At 40.5% G+C, this 21740-nt stretch overlaps 1 protein-coding gene across 1 annotated transcript in view; it reads left to right on the top strand.

The window, feature by feature from the left end:
* The window catches only part of CDH13 (cadherin 13), a 973781-nt gene that overhangs the window by 786597 nt on the left and 165444 nt on the right, over nt 1–21740 (top strand). Inside the window, exons 9-10 of the mRNA XM_056525819.1 lie at nt 6923–7105; nt 11203–11456. Of these exons, the coding sequence (XP_056381794.1) occupies nt 6923–7105; nt 11203–11456 (437 nt within the window). The remainder of the gene's footprint in view (nt 1–6922; nt 7106–11202; nt 11457–21740) is intronic.

The following is a 21740-nucleotide window of genomic DNA, read 5'->3' as shown; positions in this document are numbered from 1 at the left end:
TCTCCGCTAAATATGTCCGCTTCCGTGTCCCTAGCTACAAGTTGGGACCACGCTATCTTGGTCCTTTCAAAATTTTGTGTCAAATTAATCCTGTCTCTTATAAACTTCTTCTTCCTCCCTCTCTTCGTATCCCTAATGCCTTTCACGTCTCTCTTCTCAAACCACTCATCCTCAACCGTTTTTCTCCCAAATCTGTTCCTCCCACTCCTGTTTCCGGCTCCTCGGACATCTTCTCGGTCAAAGAAATTTTAGCTGCCAAAAAGGTCAGAGGAAAAAATTTTTTTTTAGTGGACTGGGAGGGTTGTGGTCCTGAAGAGAGATCCTGGGAACCTGAGGACAACATCCTAGACAAAAGTCTGCTCCTCAGGTTCTCAGGCTCTAAGAAGAGGGGGAGACCCAAGGGGGGGGTACTGTTACGCCGAGCGCTCCGGGTCCCCGCTCCTCCCCGGAGCGCTCGCTTCACTCTCCCCGCGGCAGCGCTCCGGTCACGTCCTCTGACCCGGGGCGCTGCGATTCCGCTGCCAGCCGGGATGCGATTCGCGATGCGGGTTGCGCCCGCTCGCGATGCGCACCCCGGCTCCCCTACCTGACTCGCTCTCCGTCTGTTCTGTCCCGGCGCGCGCGGCCCCGCTCCCTAGGGCGCGCGCGCGCCGGGTCTCTGCGATTTAAAGGGCCACTGCGCCGCTGATTGGCGCAGTGGTTCCAATCAGTGTGTTCACCTGTGCACTTCCCTATATCACCTCACTTCCCCTGCACTCCCTTGCCGGATCTTGTTGCCTTAGTGCCAGTGAAAGCGTTCCTTGTGTGTTCCTTGCCAGTGTTTCCAGACCTTCTGCCGTTGCCCCTGACTACGATCCTTGCTGCCTGCCCCGACCTTCTGCTACGTCCGACCTTGCTTTTGCCTACTCCCTTGTACCGCGCCTATCTTCAGCAGCCAGAGAGGTGAGCCGTTGCTAGTGGATACGACCTGGTCACTACCGCCGCAGCAAGACCATCCCGCTTTGCGGCGGGCTCTGGTGAAAACCAGTAGTGGCTTAGAACCGGTCCACTAGCACGGTCCACGCCAATCCCTCTCTGGCACAGAGGATCCACTACCTGCCAGCCGGCATCGTGACACTCATAAGTATTGAAAGGATTAAGATTTTTTAAAAGAAGTAATTTACAAATGTGTTTAACTTTCTGGAGCCAGTTGATATATATATAAAAAAATGTTTGTTCCTGGATAACCCAATTAAATCCATATGATGTCAAGTTCTGCTGTAAAAAGTGTAAGGATTTCTTGTGGATTTCCCCTATTGAGTGAAAAAGTTAAATATACAATCAAAATTCCTTTTTTTGTTTGCAGATATTTCTGCATATCACTTACATATACAAAGTAAATAAAATCAAAAAAATCAGTATACTCACCCTCGCTCTCTGCTCCCTCAGAAAGGCTAGTCGGTCTTCTGGCTGGTATCAGTATACTGGCCACTTTTGATGATGTGTTGTGTTAACATGTGACCTCTACATTCAGCGCGGTCTAGTGTCACCACGTCATCACAGGAAGGACAGGGATCAGCCAAGAAGCAGGGAAGTGTTGGAATAGTAGCAGCAGAAGGTTAATACAGTTTGTTTGTTTTTCATTAAAGATTACCTGTTGGTAAACAATTTTGAAAAATCTGCAATAAAATTTGCACTAGAATCAGCACAGTTTGGTTCAGATTTCCTGCCACATTTCTCTGTGACAGATTTATCCACAGTAAGTGCGAAACATGTGGATGTCCTCAAATATATAATAACTCTGTTTTTTCACCTACTAACTATCTATACACCTATTACTTTTAGGGACTATACACAGGAACTATGACATGACTAATTGTCTAGTATACTAGTAATGTCACATTATATTTTTTTATTAAGTGATAGGCTACGAATATTGATTTTGCTGAAAAGGTAAGACAAATAGCCCTGCTCACAATCCTTTATTAGTCGTGCGTTTTAGTGCTGCGTTGGAATCTTCATCAGACCTTTACTTTGAGATGCTGCTACTTGGAAGCTACAAGACTCTGCCAGGACAGTTTCATTGCAGAGGGAGCCCTTTCGTACCCTCTGCTTTACTACATCTAACAATGATGCTGTCCTGTACATGTAGCTTCCATGTGGCAGCAGCTCAAAGTAAAGGTCTGATGAAGATACCAGCACAACCACTAAAACGCACAACCAATAAAGGATTCTGCTTAAATAGATTATATCTGTGCTTGTCTGTAGTATTTAAATAGTTACATAGCTGATAAGATTAAAACAAAGTCTATCAGATTTAATCTGAAACCCTTCTGTGTTGATACATTATGGCCATACTAGGTGAAAAATTCCTTGTTCTTGTCATGAAATATCAAGAGAAAATAAAAGGAGGCCAAGCTTTTCACAGGGAAATAGGTCTGGAAAGTATTCCCTATATGTAGGTAAAAAAAACAACCCTAAGGGTGACCGCTCATCTTTTTGAGTCGTGTAAACAGACACAACCATTTTTTAGGTATAGTAATAGAAGGTGCCACCTTCCAAGGATCACCATTGAAGCTTGCCAGCCGGGGGGATACACAGGATATACAAAAGGGTTTGGGGGTTTTAGATTCCCTTCGTCAGTGCCTCACGTCATTCATTCGGCGAAGGGGTTCTGAATCCCAGAAATACATTATGTACTGGCTATGAAATAAGAGTTGATTTGTGTTTATAAGAACTATTCGCTTGGTGGACTGTCCCAAAAATCCAGGTATTTTCTTCTGTGTATCTATCCCTTGTCATGAGCCTCTTTGCCTTTTGTTGAATCCCATGATGCCATTTGTCTTGCAGCAGCTGCCTGGCATTGATCGCTAAATATGATTTCACTGTTCACTAATATCTTCAAGTGTTTTCTGTGGTAATAGATTTACCTAGCGTTTTATTATTTAGTACTTAATTGTACATTTAGTTTCTAAGTGCATAACATTTGCCATTTCTCTGCCCATGCCTCCAGTTTCCCCAAACCACTCTGTAAATGTATTATATCCTCCTTCTCTGTGCTATTTTCTTATAGATCTCAGTATCACCTGCAGATATTGAACTTATACTCTGTAATCCCTCTACATTGTCATTAATAAACATACTGAAAAGAAGACCCAATACTATTATGCTGGGTCATAACTATGACTCAATCTGTAACTTTTTGTTTCTTATCAGTTACTAACTCATTTACATATATTTTTCCGTAGTCTAAGCACTCAAATTTTATGTAGCTTTAACCCTTTAAAGGGGTACTCCGCCCCTAGACATCTTATATAAGGTATATATAAGATGTCAGATCGCCGTGGTCCCGCTGCTGGGGACCCCGGGGATGGGTGCTGCAGCACCCCGCTATCATTACTGCGCAGAGCGAGATCGCTCTGAACGTAATGACGGGCAATACAGGGGCCGGAGCATCGTTACGTCATGGCTCCGCCCCTCGTGACGTCACAGCCCGCCCCCCGTCAATACAAGCCTATGGGAGGGGCGTGGCGGTCGTCACGCCCCCTGCCATAGACTTGCATTAAGGGGACGGGCCGTGATGTCTTGAGGGGTGGAGCCATGACGTCACGCTGCTCCGGCCCCTGTATCGCCCGTCATTACGCACAGAGCGAACTTGCTCTGTGCAGTAATGATGGCAGGGTGCCGCAGCGGCAATCCCCGGGGTCCCCAGCAGCGGGACCCCGACGATCTGACATCTTATCCCCTATCCTTTGGATAGGGGATAAGATGCCAGGGGCGCAGTACCCCTTTAAGGACACATGCCATAAATGTAGGCTGCAGGCTGGTACTTTGCGTACCTCACCGTTCATTTACAACATCACTATGAAGCGAGTACAGGAGCTGTGCTTGCTTAATAGCGAGTAAGTACCAGCTGCAATCAGCAACTTGTCACTCACTGCTAATGGTAGACATCAACCATCATGCTCATGTCCACCCTTAACCCTTTAAATGCTGTGATCAATACCCAATCCCCAGTGGAATCACGGGGGTCCTAAAATTCAATTGGTGACCAGAGATCTTTTACCATACTCCGTGCTTCCAAATTGTCCCCTACAAAAAAATGAATAAAAAGGGATCCGCTAACAGATTCATCTCATTGGATCTTTTGTGTGAGCATTTAAATAATCATTAATGGCGGAAGAGACAATCCAACAATCATCTGGGTGGCCCAGCCTGCAACAGATTGACCCTTGTGAAGCTCACTAAACAAAAGCCAATCAGCAAGATCAGCGTTCATTATTGGGCTGCCATTGGCAGTCTAAAAGGACCTTTACTTACCAGGTGGTGGTGCACCATTACCATCTAGTTTGGAACAGCTGCAGCTGACTTACTGGCCCTGATTTACCATTGTAAACCCGACGGGTTTATCTGTGTTTTGTCGGGTTGTGGGCCAGAAAAAAAAAAACCTGACCAACTCTCCATTTTACTGCGAAAAACCGAAAACAGGGAGTGACCGTATGGGAAAAGAGGTCACACAAAAGGGGCGTGTCCCCAACATTTTCACAAAAACCCAATATATTTACTAAGGTTTCCAGAGAAAATGTGGTGGATTTGAGGAAAACCCTACAGATCAGAGCATGTGTAAAAAAAAGCAAAATGTAGGTAAAAGTGCAAAATGTAGGGGGAAACCTTAGTAAATACCGTGGGGAAAAAATTGTAGGGAATTAAAACCCACAAAGAGACCTACACTCCACTCTTAGTAAATTAGGGCCAATGTGTTTATGCCTATGCAAGTGTTGTAGGTTGGCAGACTCAATACAAGGAAGGAGAAATGAAGGAGCTGCGGCACTCTCCGCTTCAACTTTACTTTATTAAAATCAGGTGTGACAGGTTAGAAGACTATTTACTGATCAAACATGATATCAGCATTTAGAGCATGCGCATGTAGGGGGAGATTTATCAATCCCTGTCCAGAGGAAAAGTTGCCCAGTTGCCCATCAGATTGCTTCTTTCATTTTGTAGAGGCCTTGTTAAATGGGAAAGAAGCAATCTGATTGGTTGCTATGGGCAACTGGGCAGCTTTTCCTCGTGACAGGTTTTGATAAATCTCCCCCATAATGTTATGGTACATGTGGAGGCCATGTTATAGACTATGTAACGGAAATTACAAAAACGGTATAACAACAACAATATCCAGTAAGGGTACGGTCCTACATACTGTATAAGCTGCAGATTTTATGTTGCAGATTCCAGACTGTGGATTTTGTGATGCAGATTATATCAATAATTAAATCTATGGCATAAAGTCAACAGTCTGAAATCCGCAAGATTTCACCCACAGCTTTATGTACCCTTAATAGAGATTGTTGAACTATGAGGTGATGTGCCAAATTTGTATTTTCTAGTTACTCCGTCTATAACACGGCCTCCACATGTTCCACAATACATTGTACCACCATTACCCTAGTGGTTTTGGTTTCAAGGTGCTCAAACACGATAAATACTTGAAAGTATATTCTATCACACATACAGTGATAAACAACAAAGATATATTTTGGTTACACGCCACATGAAAGAGCAATTTATTACCAGGAACCAAAGACAAACAAAGTGTTCATATAAACACCATATAGCAGTATGAAACAAGAATGGCATCACTGAAGACATTGACAGATTACCCAATATATTACTGGATTCACGTTCATAGGCCTTTATCCAGCTGGTTGCAGCAGATTGTGCATCATTACCTGTCTTTTTCCAGTCTAGGAGAAGATGCGATACTCTGCAGACACATCCTGTCCTAATGAGATATTCCTGGAAACAAGACAGAAACTGTTTCATATTCATTTCACTGTTGGAAGCATCTGTAAATTATCAGAACTACTACCTCTCATGCACATAATTATATTCAACACAAAAAGAGGAGTATAATTTAAAAGCCATCTATTCTAAACATCCCACAGCCTCAAACTTCTGTATTCTAAAATCCTTTTTAAGTACTTAGCACTATGTTCCATTGTTATTCATAAAAAATGTACTTCACAGTCATAGCGCTGCCCAAACCCATATGGTTAAGTTTAAAGAAATGTATCTAGATGGAGAAACGAAAGGTGTAATTAAATTTACTACTGAATCTAATCCATCTCGGTTTTATAGGGAGCGCCCAAGGCCTAAGCATAATGGAGCGCAGAATTCATTGTAGTAACAATACGCTTATTTATCAATTATAAAGAGCAAAGAATTGAGCCTGTTCATGTCAATCCAAACTCAATGACCTACATTTATCAACCTACCTGAAACCAAAACTGTCTGGTTTTGTCCATATGAACCAATCACAGCTTACTTAGCTTATATTTTACCGGAACTTGCTGAGATATGAAAGCTGAGCTGTGATTGGTTGTTATGGGCAAAACTACATAGCTATTGTCTTATATCTAAGGCAGACAAGCTACAGGGTGAGTAACATGGTGTTCTTGTCTCTAAAGGGTAGGAAGGGTATAAACATGCAGAGCCGCTAGATGTAAAATTGTGTTAGCATACACCGAGAGAGGGATAGATAGATATATTAGATTGATAGATATGAAAACTCATCTTCAAAAAGCCTTAACCTGCCCAAAAAGGAAGAATATCTGTATTATTTTGTGTTGACAGCTTTTATGTATTTCCTATAGGTGATTTCTTGCAGCACAGGAGAGATTTACAGTTTTTGAATACTATTTCCCAGCGTGATTTTTCCTGCAATCTATCACAAGTGGCTGTTGTTTAGGAATGATATCTCAGCTATTTTCTCTAAACAAATCTATTGTTTTAAGTGTATGAAATGAGCTTCCGGACAGGAAGAAATTCCTTTCTTTGGGTCATTTTAGGTACCTTGCATAATATATGCAGGTTTTATTTACTTTGTTAAAATGTAAAAAAAAAAAAAAAAAGGACAATTTTATCTCTTGTGTTTTTTCTTTAGTTTCAAGCTACAGTAAAAGAAGGGGTGACCGGTGTCATGGTTAATCTGACTGTCAACGATAAGGATGACCCCAACACTGGTGCATGGAAAGCCGTCTACACCATCATCAATGGAAACCCTGGGCAGAGCTTTGAAATTCATACGAATCCCAACACAAATGAGGGGATGCTTTCTGTGGTTAAGGTAAGCCTCCATTATATACCACATTGATATGTAATTTCAGATTGGTAGTGATTTAACTCTTGGTATATTTGCCAATCAGCAGCTGACTGTAGGGGACATGGTATGCCAAGTACACAGCTGTGCCTGGTTAACTATGAAGGAGGACAGTAGTCAGACCCAACTAATCTAGTAATCTCACATTGATATCCAAAGCTAAGCATCATTTTTGTAGTCCCGGAGAACTTTTGTAAGGCACATGATATTTCAAGTTTTTAGAAGAGTTTTATTAACACATAATTTCCTGGCAGAATAGTGATTTTTATAAACAAAGATGTGTCATGGGATCCCTTGAATCAAATACAGTATTACAACATTCAGGCCTGTAGTATAAGAAGACTGTATGCCTCAAATTTTGACCTTCAAGTCTATTTAAGTCTTGTTCACACGAGCGGATTTTATTGCAAAATCAGAGTGTGTCTCCCACTGAGAGTTTGAATGGGGGCAGGTTCTCTGCAGACTCTCCCCTGCAGATATCTGGCAGCAGGATTTCCACTGTGAAAAGTCCACTGCAGACGCCATTGAACTCAAAACCAGCTGCAAAAGGCCCACCACCATTCAATCTCGCAGCGTGTTTGCAAACAAATCTGCCCGTGTGAATGAGCCCCGAAGGGGTATCCAGGTTTGGAAAGATATTACTGCTTTCTTTTAAAAGTAGTGCCAAATCTGTCTATGAGTTGTATCTGTACTAGAACTTAATTTGACTTACAAGATGTTGACAAGTATGGCAGGTTTTAAGAAACATGTGAATGGTGATAAAAAGTTAGTAGTCAATCTAAAGATATGTTTTTAATTGCAGAATGCAAATGTCAAGTTGTTATCATTTAAGAAATACAGATTTGTCATTTCTGAAAAGTAACAACTACAGTATTTAAAATAATTCACCCAAAAAGTTATTTGGAGTTGCTACTGAATGATCTGAAATGATTTCTGAGCTTTATTTCTTCTTTCACCAGAACTCAGCAATTATTTTGTTAAGGCTGTTATTTGCTCAGTTAAAAATAGAACCTGCTTGAAAATGCTAATTATTTTTGCTGGTAATGTTCTAAGGTGAAATGTACAAAACGTCAATTTTGCAGAACAGCATCAGATGAACTTGTCTATTGTATGTCATCCACAAATATACATTATAACCCCAATAAAGTTCCCTAATAATTTGGTTTGCTTCATATACAACATTTTGTTCTTGTCTGCTATATATAGTGTATTGTTCTCTTTTGATCAGCTATGGTAACTTCTTCCTGTATAGGAATTTCCTTTTTTTAGGCAGTTTCAAGGTACTGACCGGAACTATAATGGATGATAATCCAAGTGCTCAACTCAAGAGCAGCAAAGCTGTTCACCTCAAATTCCTTAGACTCATGAGTTAAAAAAGACTACAATGGCTACCTCCTCTACATAAAATGTGTGTATATTGAATAAGCTAAATAAGGTTTTAGAGGTTATTTGGAAATCCTTCCATAAAATATCAAGCATGATGACAAGTAATTGGCTCCAAAGTGACCTTCAAAAAGTTTTTCTTTTCTTAGGACTCAACTGTATTTGGTGCCAATTATTGTGCCACAGGGTGGGTTGTTTGGAGGATCCACTGACATTTTGCATTAGTAGTCTTTGTCTACCAAAAAGTAGCTGCCTACTTAATACATTTTTCCATCTTGAAAAATTAATTTAGTAGAAAAGTTTTGCGTTTTCTATGCCTATGCATGTAGCCATAAATATATACAACTTGCGAGGAAGAGCCATTATGGACAGAAACATGGACAGATAGCTGATAAAATAAACAATACCTTTCTCTAAGCTGATGGCTATCTGCAAAGTTATGAAATCATGCTTTACTTTTAAGATTAAGAGTCATTGAGGCCATGCAGAGCTGCTACAGCTTAACACCACCTCTAATCCTTTTTAGCTTAGAAGGAAAACATGAATTTGTATTTTTTTTATTTTTTATCTCTCTATCAGCTAGCTGACCATTGCTGCAGCTTTACACATAATAGAGGTCTGACAGATTATTTTCCATTCTCAGAAATTGTTTTGCATATAGAAAAACTTTAAGGGAAGTGTCTGATGATAGGCTTGCTAACTGTTTCCGGTGACTGCCAAATGAATTGTGAATGTAAGACTGGAGTAAAATGCAGGCGGTAACTCAGGACCAGTACATGTAATGTCATGTATTTATAAATAATTTACTTTTCATGTTGATTGTATCTATCTAATAATTTTGCTGAAATGTGGATATACTTCTTGACAAGCAACCTTGTCTTTTCTGTGCTTGCTGATAAACAAAACCCTTTAATGCAAGTTTTCCTGTAAAATGACAGGGTAGGTTTTAGTGATGGATGAGGAAGGAGTTGCTAGTTATGAATACATGAATACTTGCCTTTTGCATTAATCAAATTAAGTAGAATTTTGTATTTTGTTTATACTGCGTGATACAGAAATCTTCCTCCCTGATACGGAGCTGTAGGATCAGGCTGCGTTTAGCTACTTCTTCTATGACACTGACAAACAGCAGTGAATTAAAAATGGGACTTGCTCATGTGACAGATTGTACAAAATATATGAAAAGCTTTCATCTAAACGCTTATTCATTTTTAATAAAGCTTTGTTTGTGTATATTGCAACTCATTGACAGTCCAATGTTATTAAAGGTTTTCATAAACGCAAACCAGGCACATGATATAAACTTCTAAGTGTGGCTCATGGACCTAATTATTTCTACTCGCTCTTTGATTTCTCTATCAGGATTTTGTAAGGTCACAGTACAATACACTGTGTTTGATTTTGTATTAGCACCCAGAAATTTTAAAATGCAACTCTGTTTATAGGCATTTCTTGTATCGCCTATGCCAGACTAGTTCCCAAAAAATGGAAATAAAAAAGTAATTTGCTAAACTATTTAAACTTTTGTAGTGTTAAAGAAAGGGCTTCATAACATGGAATAAAGCAATAAAGCACTGTGTGTTGCCATTAAAATTGGAAACCCTTCCAATTATGTGCTGGGGGGGGGGTCCTTAAAGTGTATGCCTGGCCCATTTATTCTAAGGCTCATGTGCCCTTCCTCAAGAAATTTAAAGGGGTACTCCAATGGAAAACTTTATTTTTTTTATTTTTATCAAATGGTGCCAGAAAGTTGAACAGATTTGTAAATGTTTGTTCAAAAATATTAACCTTTCCAGTACTTATAAGCTGCTTTATAATACAGAGGAAGTTCTTTTCTCTTTGAATTTCCTTTCTATCTGACCATAGTGCTCTCTGCTGACACTGGACAGTTCCTAAAATGGACAGAGGTGTCAGCAGAGAGCACTGTGGTCAGACAGAAAGGAAATTCAAAAAGAAAAGAACTTCCTGTGGAGCATACAGCAGCTGATAAGTACTGGAAGGATTAAGATTTTTAAATGGAAGTAATTTACAGATCTGTTTAACTTTCTGGTACCAGTTGATTTAAAACAAATATTTTCCAGGGGAGTACCCCTTTAATGGTATAACTAAAATACATGTAAACATGACTGTGAGAGAGTCTTGCACAGCTGCTTCTCACTTACAGGTAAAAAAATTTTTTTTCTCACAAAACAGTTCTTTAACCAACAGGGTTGCAAGGAACATGGATTTATTAGCATTTATTTATAATGCATTTCAGTGCTCACTTGTGCCTTCCTCAGGTCCAAAAAACTGTCAATATCTGGTATCCTATTCGAAGAAAACACATGCTTCTGACTTCTAAGGTGCTAGGTGAAGCCTCCCCACTAAGTTCTTTCCTAGTCACTGATATGAATTGTTGTAAATTACCTCACCAGTAAAATCTGTTAGGGTACATTGCTGCAAATATCAGTGTAACTAAATGATTGAACGCAACTTTAAATCTTCAACAGATCCCGTACATGTCAATGTACCCTTAGGAAACATTCAGGTTACATGCAATTTTTTTTATCTGATGTTGTTTTCTCACTAAAATTGTTATGTAAGTGTTATGTAATGGAAGTTGTCTAGGGAAAAGCAACATTAATGTATGTAATTACTTATAATCTAAATATAATAAAATGTCTCATTTTACTGTATTTCAGCCATTGGACTGTGAGATTTTGGCATTTCACACTCTGCTAATCAAAGTTGAGAATGAAGATCCTCTTATCCCAGATGTTGGCTATGGGGCAAGTTCTACAGCCACAGTTCAGATCAATGTAATAGATGTGAATGAGGGTCCAGTGTTTCAGCCTGATCCAATGAAAGTGTCAACACAAGAAAACATTCCAATCGGATCTATGTTGTTTACAGTAAGCGCTACAGATCCAGACACTCTCCAGCATCAAACAATACGGTAAATTGACTGCGCCAGTTTGCATTACTATAAGTTTTGCTGTGTGATAGAACTGATAGAACAGGAATAAGCACAGAGAAGTGCTAGTCTCACCCTCACTTACTGGACTTTGTCCCTGTCTGTGCTTAAGTTTGGACAAAAAATGATGCTGCAGCCAGATAGGATTATGTTCTGGATGGTACAGAAATAAAGTTTTCTTATAAAGTATATTGGAAAGGATAATCTTTTAATGTACAACATATAAAAAATGTTTGAATCTGGCAGTGCCCATTTAAAGGAAAACTGTCACATATTTTTTCCCGCACTATCCACAGGTATTGGTGGATAGTGTGGGAGACGCTGATTAAAACGAGCCCTACCTTGGTCTGATCCGCGCCGCCGTTCGCCCGCAATTGTAATTTTAATCTCTGTGTATATCCGGCGGTTACTGGCAAAGGCGGGGCTTCTGCGGGCTAACTGACACTGACGTCAGCGCCGCTCATGAATATTCGTCCCTCCCTCTGGTTATGAGCGGCGAAGAGAGGGAGAACAGGAGGGATGAATATTCATGAGCGGCGCTGACGTCAGTGTCATATGGTGCAAATATCCAATACAGGTGGATAGTGCGGGAGAAAATATGTGACAGTTTTCCTTTAGGTCTTAAAAGGTCTATTAAAAGGCATCCAAATACAGCAGAGCTACTACCCTACTTCATGCTGAATGTCATATTAGCAGCAACGTTAGATGGATTCCTGCATTTTATGGAAGAAGAGACTAAAAGCAGAAGTTTAAGAGGTAAAACCTGTTGCTGGCTCTTTGTGATGTGTACATAGTAAGCCTCAGATAAACAAACAGTTTTCACCTTCTCTGGTAGATTAAACGTTTTCAATGAGCTACGTGAGACAGTGGTTCTCAACCTTTTTCGTGGCTGTACTCCCATAGGGCGAAAGTATGTATGTGGGTACCTCTCACGCGTAAATTTGTGCAGGACTTATGCACGAGGGGTACCCACAGAAAAAAAGGGGATAAAGATTGAGGGGGGGGAAATGGCTGAAGTGGATTAAGATGGAGGGTGGGTGGTATAATCATTACTCCCCCCCCTCCATATTAATCTTCTTGTGCCATTATTCCCCCCCCCCTCCATCTTAATCCCCCTGTGCCAGTATTATCCAATAAGGCAAAGGGGGATCAGAGGGAGGGGGGAATAATGGCACAAATTGATCAGAGGGAGGGGGGGGGGAATAATAGCACAAGGGGATTAAGATTGAGGGGGGGATAATCATCATCCCCCCTCCATCTTAATCCCCTTGTGCCATTATTCCCCCCTCCCTCTGATCCCCTTTTCTAATTATCTCCCCCTCCCCAACTTAATGCCCTTGTGCCAGGACCTTCTCTGCTTTCTGAACAACCCCTTTATATGTTGCCTGTAGAGAGTAGAAGTCCCTGCCTAGTTTCTTACATTTTAAAATGCTTAAATTTTTGTGTAAAGAGTAATATATATATATATATATATATATATTGCTTTATGATTCATAGTAAGATTGGTATGATGCAATGAAGTGTTCCAACAGCACCACTCTTATCATTGAGCTTTGCTTTGGTTATTAAATATCAGCACCATTAACTTTGTATCACACAATGAAGCATTATGTTGTCCTGCACAGTCATTTCCCATTGCTTTCAATGATTGAATGTTCTACTAAGTTCTATGAGGGCAAAAATGATTAGGGTATGAAATAGTGCCTAGCATGGGTGAAGAAAATGACTTTGTTAACTTCATGGGAGTTGTGGACAACTTAGATTTAAAACTTTCTAGTCTGTACGTGCCAATTGATTTCTGTGTGTTTATGTTTGGTTCCCTGACAATGGGTACCCTGGCAACATCCCAATGCATCTACAAAGTGGGCTCGCTATGTATGTGGATTGTCCAGCTTTCATAAATAGAATAACTTCTAAGGACCAAATAGCTGAGCTTACTCAAGCATGACTGACTTCATGCATACCGAAATGTCAGTGTTCTAGCATTACATTTTTGTTGAATTTGATATCTCAAAAGCTTATATTTTCTAACACATAAAACATAGAATATTCTGTAGATATTTAGTTTGTTTTGCCATGTAAAATAGATTTAAAGAAAAATCTACTTTCAAAGAGTTTGGGCATTTAGATTGAATTATCTGTGTTTCATTGGGTAAGGGAACAAGTTATTAAGCGCCACTGTATACATATATTTAAGAATAAAAAAATCAATTAAAAAGCTAATTTAGTGACTTAAAATTATTATTCCCTAGCCTCGTTCTCAAGGGTAAGATTGTCGTATTCATTATTAGAATTTGTTAATTCCACTGCATTAATGTTTCAGTCACATAGACTTATTATATAAAACTGTAGTTCTGTAATAAATGTGTCTGTAAAAACCCATTTAATATTTTTTTTATACCCAACAGTGATGCATCCCTTACCTTTTAATGAGGAAAACATTTGTATAATAATAAAAGACTGCTTTAGTGGAGGTTTACAGAGCAAATAAACAAATTAAACACACATAGTTATATCAGAATTACTGAGCTAACTACTGTAAAGTATACATTTTACAGCTGTAATATATAGATAACATTATGATGTCTATTAGTCAGAGCAGTAAACTGAAGAAGTCTCTTACATTAATATTAACATGACAGAGGTCCTCCTCGTAGTACACACAGGGCTTTATTGACCATTAGCCACCTGTAGGCCTGTGCCTAGGGTAGTGTTGAGGGTAATGGCACTTTAGTGGGTAGAATAAAGATGTAGCAACCATTGAGATTGGCTCTTTCATTTTCAAAACTAAAACTAAAAGTAATCTGATTGGTTGCTATGGGCAACTGGGCATTTTAGGGGCATCTCCCCTAAATTATTTTAATGTAGCTTCTAGGGCATGGAAAACAAGAAAGTAAATTCTCCATTTGGTTAAATCCAAAACAGCTGCACATTTTACCTGCTCATTTGCAGTCATTTCTGCTTATTATCTTGTGAACCTGATAGATTTTATTATGTTTTGTGTACAGGGGTGAGATTCAAAGTGAATCTGCAATACAATCCACATGTAACGCTGCAATTTTTGCTGTGTATTAGTGACATATCTGCATCAAGAAATACACCATGTGGTGTTTTCAGCCAGAAGGCCAAGAGCAGTATGAGGTGTAAACATGGCCTTGAGCACATATGTTTCTATCCCTTACTTCCCATTGTGTATCACTTTGTCTTATGCAACTCATGCCCTCCCATAGTAACTCAAAATGTGATTCATTCTTCGGATCCCTAATAGGACAAACCCCTTTAAACAGTTATAGTTTAGTAGAGATTGTGTAACCAGTCCAGTAGCTTCATGCTAAGCCTTTACAGATCAGCTTATTGAATGTGTTTTTTCTCTGTGTGCTTTCATGCCCATTTAGAAGCAATCAATACTCATATGGTTCCCTTTGACTTGTAAAATCTTTTTTATTGGACTAACAGAATTTTGTGGAGACAAGCTTTCGAGATTCCCCCTTTCTCAAGTCCAAAGTAAATCTAAGCTCACAAGCAGAAGACACAGGTTACATCTCACAAATATGCAGGGGTTAAGACAATAGATGTGGAGAATTCACACTAAGATGGGCCATAAATTGTCCTGCTATATGAACATAGGCCTAGATTTATCAAACTGAGAGAAAAAGTGAAGAGATTTTATCACAGCAACCAATCACAGCTCAGTTATGAGCTCTGGTAAAGTGAAAGCAGAGCTGTGATTGGCTGCTGTGGGAAAAATCACTCTATTTTTTCTCTCACACAGTTTGATAAATCTGGGCCATAGACTTAATAGATAAGGCTGAGAAAAAGGAGGAGAGAGGGGGAGCAGGGGAGAGACTGTAATTTTTTTTAAATTAAATTCCCAAATCGTTATACACACTTCATAAAATTACACTTACATTTTCTTCACTTACTATCAATATTACCCCCCCCCCCCCAAATTCCCCCCCCCCCCCCAATACACTTTCAAATTCTGGTTCCAGTGCCCTGTCCGACCCTCATCACCCATGTCTATTCTTACCATTAATCTCAATGCTCATCTTTAGTTCATTACTAAATTAAATGGGAGGGCCCCCAATCACTTAACATTCATTCCAACATGGGGAAAAGGAGAGTTAGAAGAGAGAGGGAAGGGAAGAAGTGACAGACGAGAGAAGGAGAGAGAAGAGGGAAGAAAGAACCCAACAGACAAAAAATTTTTGCTTTTGGTTGGACAGAGCACCTCCCCTTACAAAGACATAATAATTTACCACCCAACCCCCACCTCACCCCATGGCAGAAGGGGAGAAGAAAGAAAAAACTAAATTATAATAATTCATTATTTAAAATTCTCCACCAACCCCAATCTCTCTCTCTCTCTCTCTCTCTCTCTCTCTCTCTCTCTCTCTCTCTCTCTCTCTCTCTCTCTCTCTCTCTCTCCGTCATACCTTTGATCCACTTATCCCAAATTGCATGGAATTTAAAAAAAAAACCCGGTCTTAACTGCCCAACAGAACTCAAAATTCATCATCTTACATACTGTAGCATTGAATTCATCAATGTTTTGGATTTCTTTAGACATCCAGTTTCTTGCCACCAATAGTCTGATTACAAATTGCACTTTCCCTCTTAAAATCTTATCCATCCTTCTTCCTTCAGTTCCCCCCCCCCCCCCAATAACCAAGTTATCAATTTATCTCCCTCCTCCATCTCTAGCCTTCCCTCTGTGATCCTTATCACCTTCAACCAAAATTCCTTAAGCATCGGACAGTCGTAATACATATAGAAGGACCCCATTCCTTTGCCTCACATCTTGGACACTTACATTTTTTGGATTTGTCTATTTTTCCCAGAAGTTGTGGCGTATAATATAGCCTATGTACTATAAAAAATTGTGTAATCCTATGTGAACTATTTTTTATAGTAATCAAAATTTCTTCCCAAATCTCCCTCCATTCCTTCTCTGTTACCTGTCCTATATCCTTTTCCCATTCCTTTATACTAAAGCATCTTGGAAATAATTTTTTTTTATCCCTGCTTTCCCTTAAGACCTTCATTATCAAACACTCCTGAACTCCTCTTTGTTATCTATTTTTTTCACTTCCTCCCACAACTGTGCATGTCTAAACCCAATAAAAAGATTGTAAAACTAAATAACGACATTGTATTATAAGGAATTTTATATTGTGCACTCCTCAAATGATCTGAGTTTCTCCCCTTCAAAAAATTGTACAACAAATTTTAAATTATATTTACCCCCAAATCACCATTCCTGTCCCTCTAATTCTTTAAATCTTGTGTTATTAAAAAATCTCGTGCAATCTAGTGAGCCTTTCACCTTCATTACTTTTTCATTTGCTCCCATACTTTATCCATCATCTCCCCTATAGGCTCCTTTCTTCCCAACTTTGATTCTAGGAATTCTCCCATATCTTCACACATCTCCTCTTTTTTCTTTTAACTAGGGATGCACCGATATATCGGCGGCCGATACATATCCGCCGAAAATAACTGTTTCGGGGAAATGCCGAAACAACAAAAAATGTGCCGATAATGACCCACCTCCCCTGCCCGCCCACAGCACAAGTTGCAAACACTGCCAGTGGCAGAGGCACTCGTGGGGGGTGCAGGGGGGGCCGGCCGCACCGGCACAACATCTGGGGGGGGCGCGCTCTCCGGGATAGGAATATTTCTTTTTATGTGCCCGGGCCGGCTTCCGTGTATGGCTGCAGGCGGGGGCCGGCCAGCGCATATAAAACCTAATACTGTATACTAAAAACTAGGGGGGCTCCAGCTGTTGTGAAACTACAACTCCCAGCATGCCCGGACCGGCAAAGTCTGTCCGGGCATGCTGGGAGTTGTAGTTTCACAACAGCTGGAGGCTCCCTGGTTTTTAGTATACAGTATTAGTTTTTGTAGGTACAACAGGTGCGGCACAGCTCACTCGATCGCCCCTCCCGCTCACGGACCGGACCGGACCTCAGTCCATATAGTAGTGGAAAGAAATGGAGTTGTCCAGAGCAGGATGTCAAGCAATGCAATATTTATTCAGCGGTAACTGTGGGTGATGACAAGGTGACGCGTTTCAGCTGCACTCAGCAGCCTTAGTCATACAAAACAATAGTGCAAATGGCTTGCTTATATGGGGGTGGAAAAATTGGGTCCGCCCTGATGGGAGTATTCACAGGGCTTAACCCATTATTCACCTCCATCCAGCAAGTATAGTACATATAGTAAAAAACGCACATATAATGTGAACAATAGTCAACATATTAAAACGCTTGAATTACAAGCAATGATGTAGAAAAAGACATACGTTAGTACTAAAAATACAAGAACAAATTACAAAATGTCAGATAACATGTATACATGTGCGATCCCAAAATGGAAAAGGAAAAAAGGGAGAATTTCCAAAATAGAAAAATCTATATAAAAATTGCCCTATATAATATCATATGAATCTAAATGAATTCAATCCATTGGAGCTGTTTGAAAAGGAAGCGGAAGATATATCAGTGAGGCTGAGTCAAAGAGGTTATCAGACTTGGTCATTGAACCGAGCCAAGGACATTGCTAGGAGAAAAAATAGGTCTGACTTGGTATATGGCATTAAAAAGCCATTATCCCAAGTTCCTAAAAATAATAGTGAAGCAAAACCCCTTGTTTTTTCCACAAATTATAGCCAAGATTTCAAACCAATATGTAAAATAATTGAGAAATATTTACCAATGGTAGCTAATGATAGCCAATATATAAAAATTTTTGAACATGGGTATAAATTTGTGTCACGGAGGGCCAAAACCATTGGCCAATGTGTTTCCCCGAGCTTGTTCATTTCTGGTGAGATTAAGAAACCAACCTGGCTGAATACCAAGGGCAATTTCAAATGTGGACATCTGAAGTGTATTTGTTGTAAAATCATGAAGAATTCCAAAACCTTTATGTCCACAGTAACTGGAGAAACATTTGGTATGTCAGAATATATTAATTGCAACACGAGTTATGTGGTTTATCTAATGACATGTAACATCTGCCAATTACAGTATGTGGGGTGCACCTCCAATCCCCTGAAGGCTCGGATCAGAAAACACCTGTCGGACATTCCCCACTTCCAGACCCGACATCTTTCCATGGTTAGTAAGCATTTTGCCGAAAAGCATGAGGGTGATTTTTCTGGTCTCAGCCTTCAGGGGATCGAGAGGGTCACCAATAATATTAGAGGAGGCAATATCAAGCAAAAATTATTGGATAGAGAAGTCTTCTGGATTATTAAACTTCAAACTAGGTGTCCCCTTGGCTTAAATTTAAGACAAGATGTCATTCTCCATTACTGATCTGCTGTTGTTCGTGTATAAAACTAGATATTTTTGGTTTTCCTTGGAGTTTGGGGGGAATTTTATATTTATTTTTATATATAAATAAATTCTTTTTCCCACAATCATTTCCCGCACATATGACAATTGATAATTAATAGCATATATATAACTAAGTATTAAACAATATTTATACCACATGTGGGGATATGTTTGAGACAATTCAATTGTTCCATATTAGTCCGTATATCCATTTGCGATCCTACTATATAATTGGAATATAAAAAACATAAAAAAGAAACAAAAAATTTTTTTTAAAATTATGTCTTTCATGTCCTATGGTAGTATATACAGCCATATAGGTTACTTGAATTCATTTAGATTCATATGATATTATATAGGGCAATTTTTATATAGATTTTTCTATTTTGGAAATTCTCCCTTTTTTCCTTTTCCATTTTGGGATCGCACATGTATACATGTTATCTGACATTTTGTAATTTGTTCTTGTATTTTTAGTACTAACGTATGTCTTTTTCTACATCATTGCTTGTAATTCAAGCGTTTTAATATGTTGACTATTGTTCACATTATATGTGCGTTTTTTACTATATGTACTATACTTGCTGGATGGAGGTGAATAATGGGTTAAGCCCTGTGAATACTCCCATCAGGGCGGACCCAATTTTTCCACCCCCATATAAGCAAGCCATTTGCACTATTGTTTTGTATGACTAAGGCTGCTGAGTGCAGCTGAAACGCGTCACCTTGTCATCACCCACAGTTACCGCTGAATAAATATTGCATTGCTTGACATCCTGCTCTGGACAACTCCATTTCTTTCCAGTATTAGTTTTTATATGCTCTGGTCGGCCCCTGCTGGCAGCCACACATGGGAGCCGGCCCGGGCACATAAAAAGAAGAATTCCTATCCCGGACATCCCTGTGTCCCGAAAAATCTTTTCGGGACATAAGGATGTCCGCCGGTCACTCACCATTCCCCGGCGTCCTCCTGCGATCCTCCTTTGGTCCCTCGCTTCTCCGCCTCTATGGTCGTACGCACGGGACGTCACTGACGTCCCGTGCGTACAACCATAGAGACGCTGGAGGACCGCAGGATCGTCGCAGGAGAACGCAAGCTGGCCAGGGCCTGGTAAGTGACCGCGTCATCTTCTTCAGTGTTCCAGTCACCGCTCCTCCGGTCCCGGCACCTACTGCTATGGTCCATAGGCCATAGCAGTAGATGTGACCCCAGGCCGGAGGAGCGGTGACCGGATCACTGTGGGGGCAGCAGTACAGATATACAGCCTCCAGCCATACACTGTATATGGCTGGAAGCTGTATGTCTGTGGGGTGGGGGGAAGCTGCCCACTATTGTGGGGGAGCTGCCTAATATTGTTCGGGGGGAGCTGCCTACGAATATGGGGGGGGGAGCTGCCTACAAATGTGGGGGAGCTGCCTAATATTGTGTGGGGGAGCTGCCTAATATTGTGGGGGAGCTGCATAATATTGTGGGGGGCTGCCTAATATTGTGGGGGGGAGCTGCCTAATATTGTTGGGGGGGAGCTGCCTAATATTGTGGGGGGGGGAGCTGCCTACAAATGTGGGGGGAGCTGCCTACAAATGTGGGGGGTGCTGCCTAATATTGTTGTGGGATGCTGCCTAATATTGTTGTGGGGAGCTGCCTAATATTGTTGTGGGGAGCTGCCTAATATTGTGGGGGAACTGCCTACTATTGAGGGGGAACTGCCTACTATTGTGGGGGAACTGCTGACCTAATGTGGGGGGGAGCTGCCTAATATTGTTGGGGGGAGCTGCCTAATATTGTGGGGGAACTGCCTACTATTGTGGGGGAAATGCGGACCTAATGTGGGGGAGCTGCCTACTATTGTGGGGGAGCTGCCTACTATTGTGGGGAAGCTGCCTACTATTGTGGGGGAAACGCTGACCTAATGTGGGGGAGCTGCCTACTATTGTGGGGAAGCTGCCTACTATTGTGGGGGAGCTGCCTACTATTGTGGGGGAAATGCTGACCTAATGTGGGGGAGCTGCCTACTGTTGTGAGGGAGCTGCCTACTATTGTGGGGGAGCTGCCTATTAATGTGGGGGAGCTGCCTATTAATGTGGGGGAACTCCCGACCTAATGTGGGGGAGCTGCCTATTAATGTGGGGGAACTCCCGACCTAATGTGGGGGAGCTGGCAATCTAATGTGGGGGAATCTAATGAGCGGAGCGCTGCATTTTACCAGAAGACGGGGAAAAGTCATTTTCGGTTTCGGTATCCGTTTCGGCCAGACATTTTTTTTTTTTTTCGGTTTCGTTTCGGTTCAGAAATTTCCATTTCGGTGCACCTCTACTTTTAACATGATAGCAAAGGTATCTGTTTCTTTCCATTTCTTTACCTCAACTGAACTGCTATGTAATATAGTCTAAAATCTGGAACAGCTAGTCCTCCATTTTTCACTCCTCTACCTAAATGACCTAATTTAATTCTTGTTTTTTTCCCTTTCCAGACTAGTTCTCTTTCAATGAATTAAATTCCTTAAAAAATTAATTCTCCTAACCATATCGGGCTATTAGTCAGCACAAACAGAATCTGGGGCAGGATTATCATCTTTAATAGGCCAATCCTATCTGCCATACTAAGTGGTAAACCTATCCACATTTTTATTTTTGCTTTTATCTTTCTCAGAATGGACCAAACATTTAATTCCGGAAATTTTAAAACTTGCCTTCCAACATTCATACCCAAGTACTTAAACGTTTCTCCATCTCCTATTATCTTAAGTCTCCCATTGGATATTTGTTTATCTAGTGGCATTAATACAGTTTTGTTCCAATTTATACTCAATCTCGATGTATTCCCAAATTCCTCTATTTCCTCTCTAATCCCCTCTAGTGCCTGTTGCGTGTTCCGGATATAAAGCAAAATACCATCTGCAAAAAGTGATATTCTGTCCTCTGT

This window comes from Hyla sarda, chromosome 6, assembly GCF_029499605.1.
Source record: "Hyla sarda isolate aHylSar1 chromosome 6, aHylSar1.hap1, whole genome shotgun sequence".
Classification (NCBI taxonomy): domain Eukaryota; kingdom Metazoa; phylum Chordata; class Amphibia; order Anura; family Hylidae; genus Hyla; species Hyla sarda.
The sequence above is the reverse complement of the archived record's forward strand: the minus strand, read 5'-3'. Positions and strand labels throughout refer to the sequence as shown.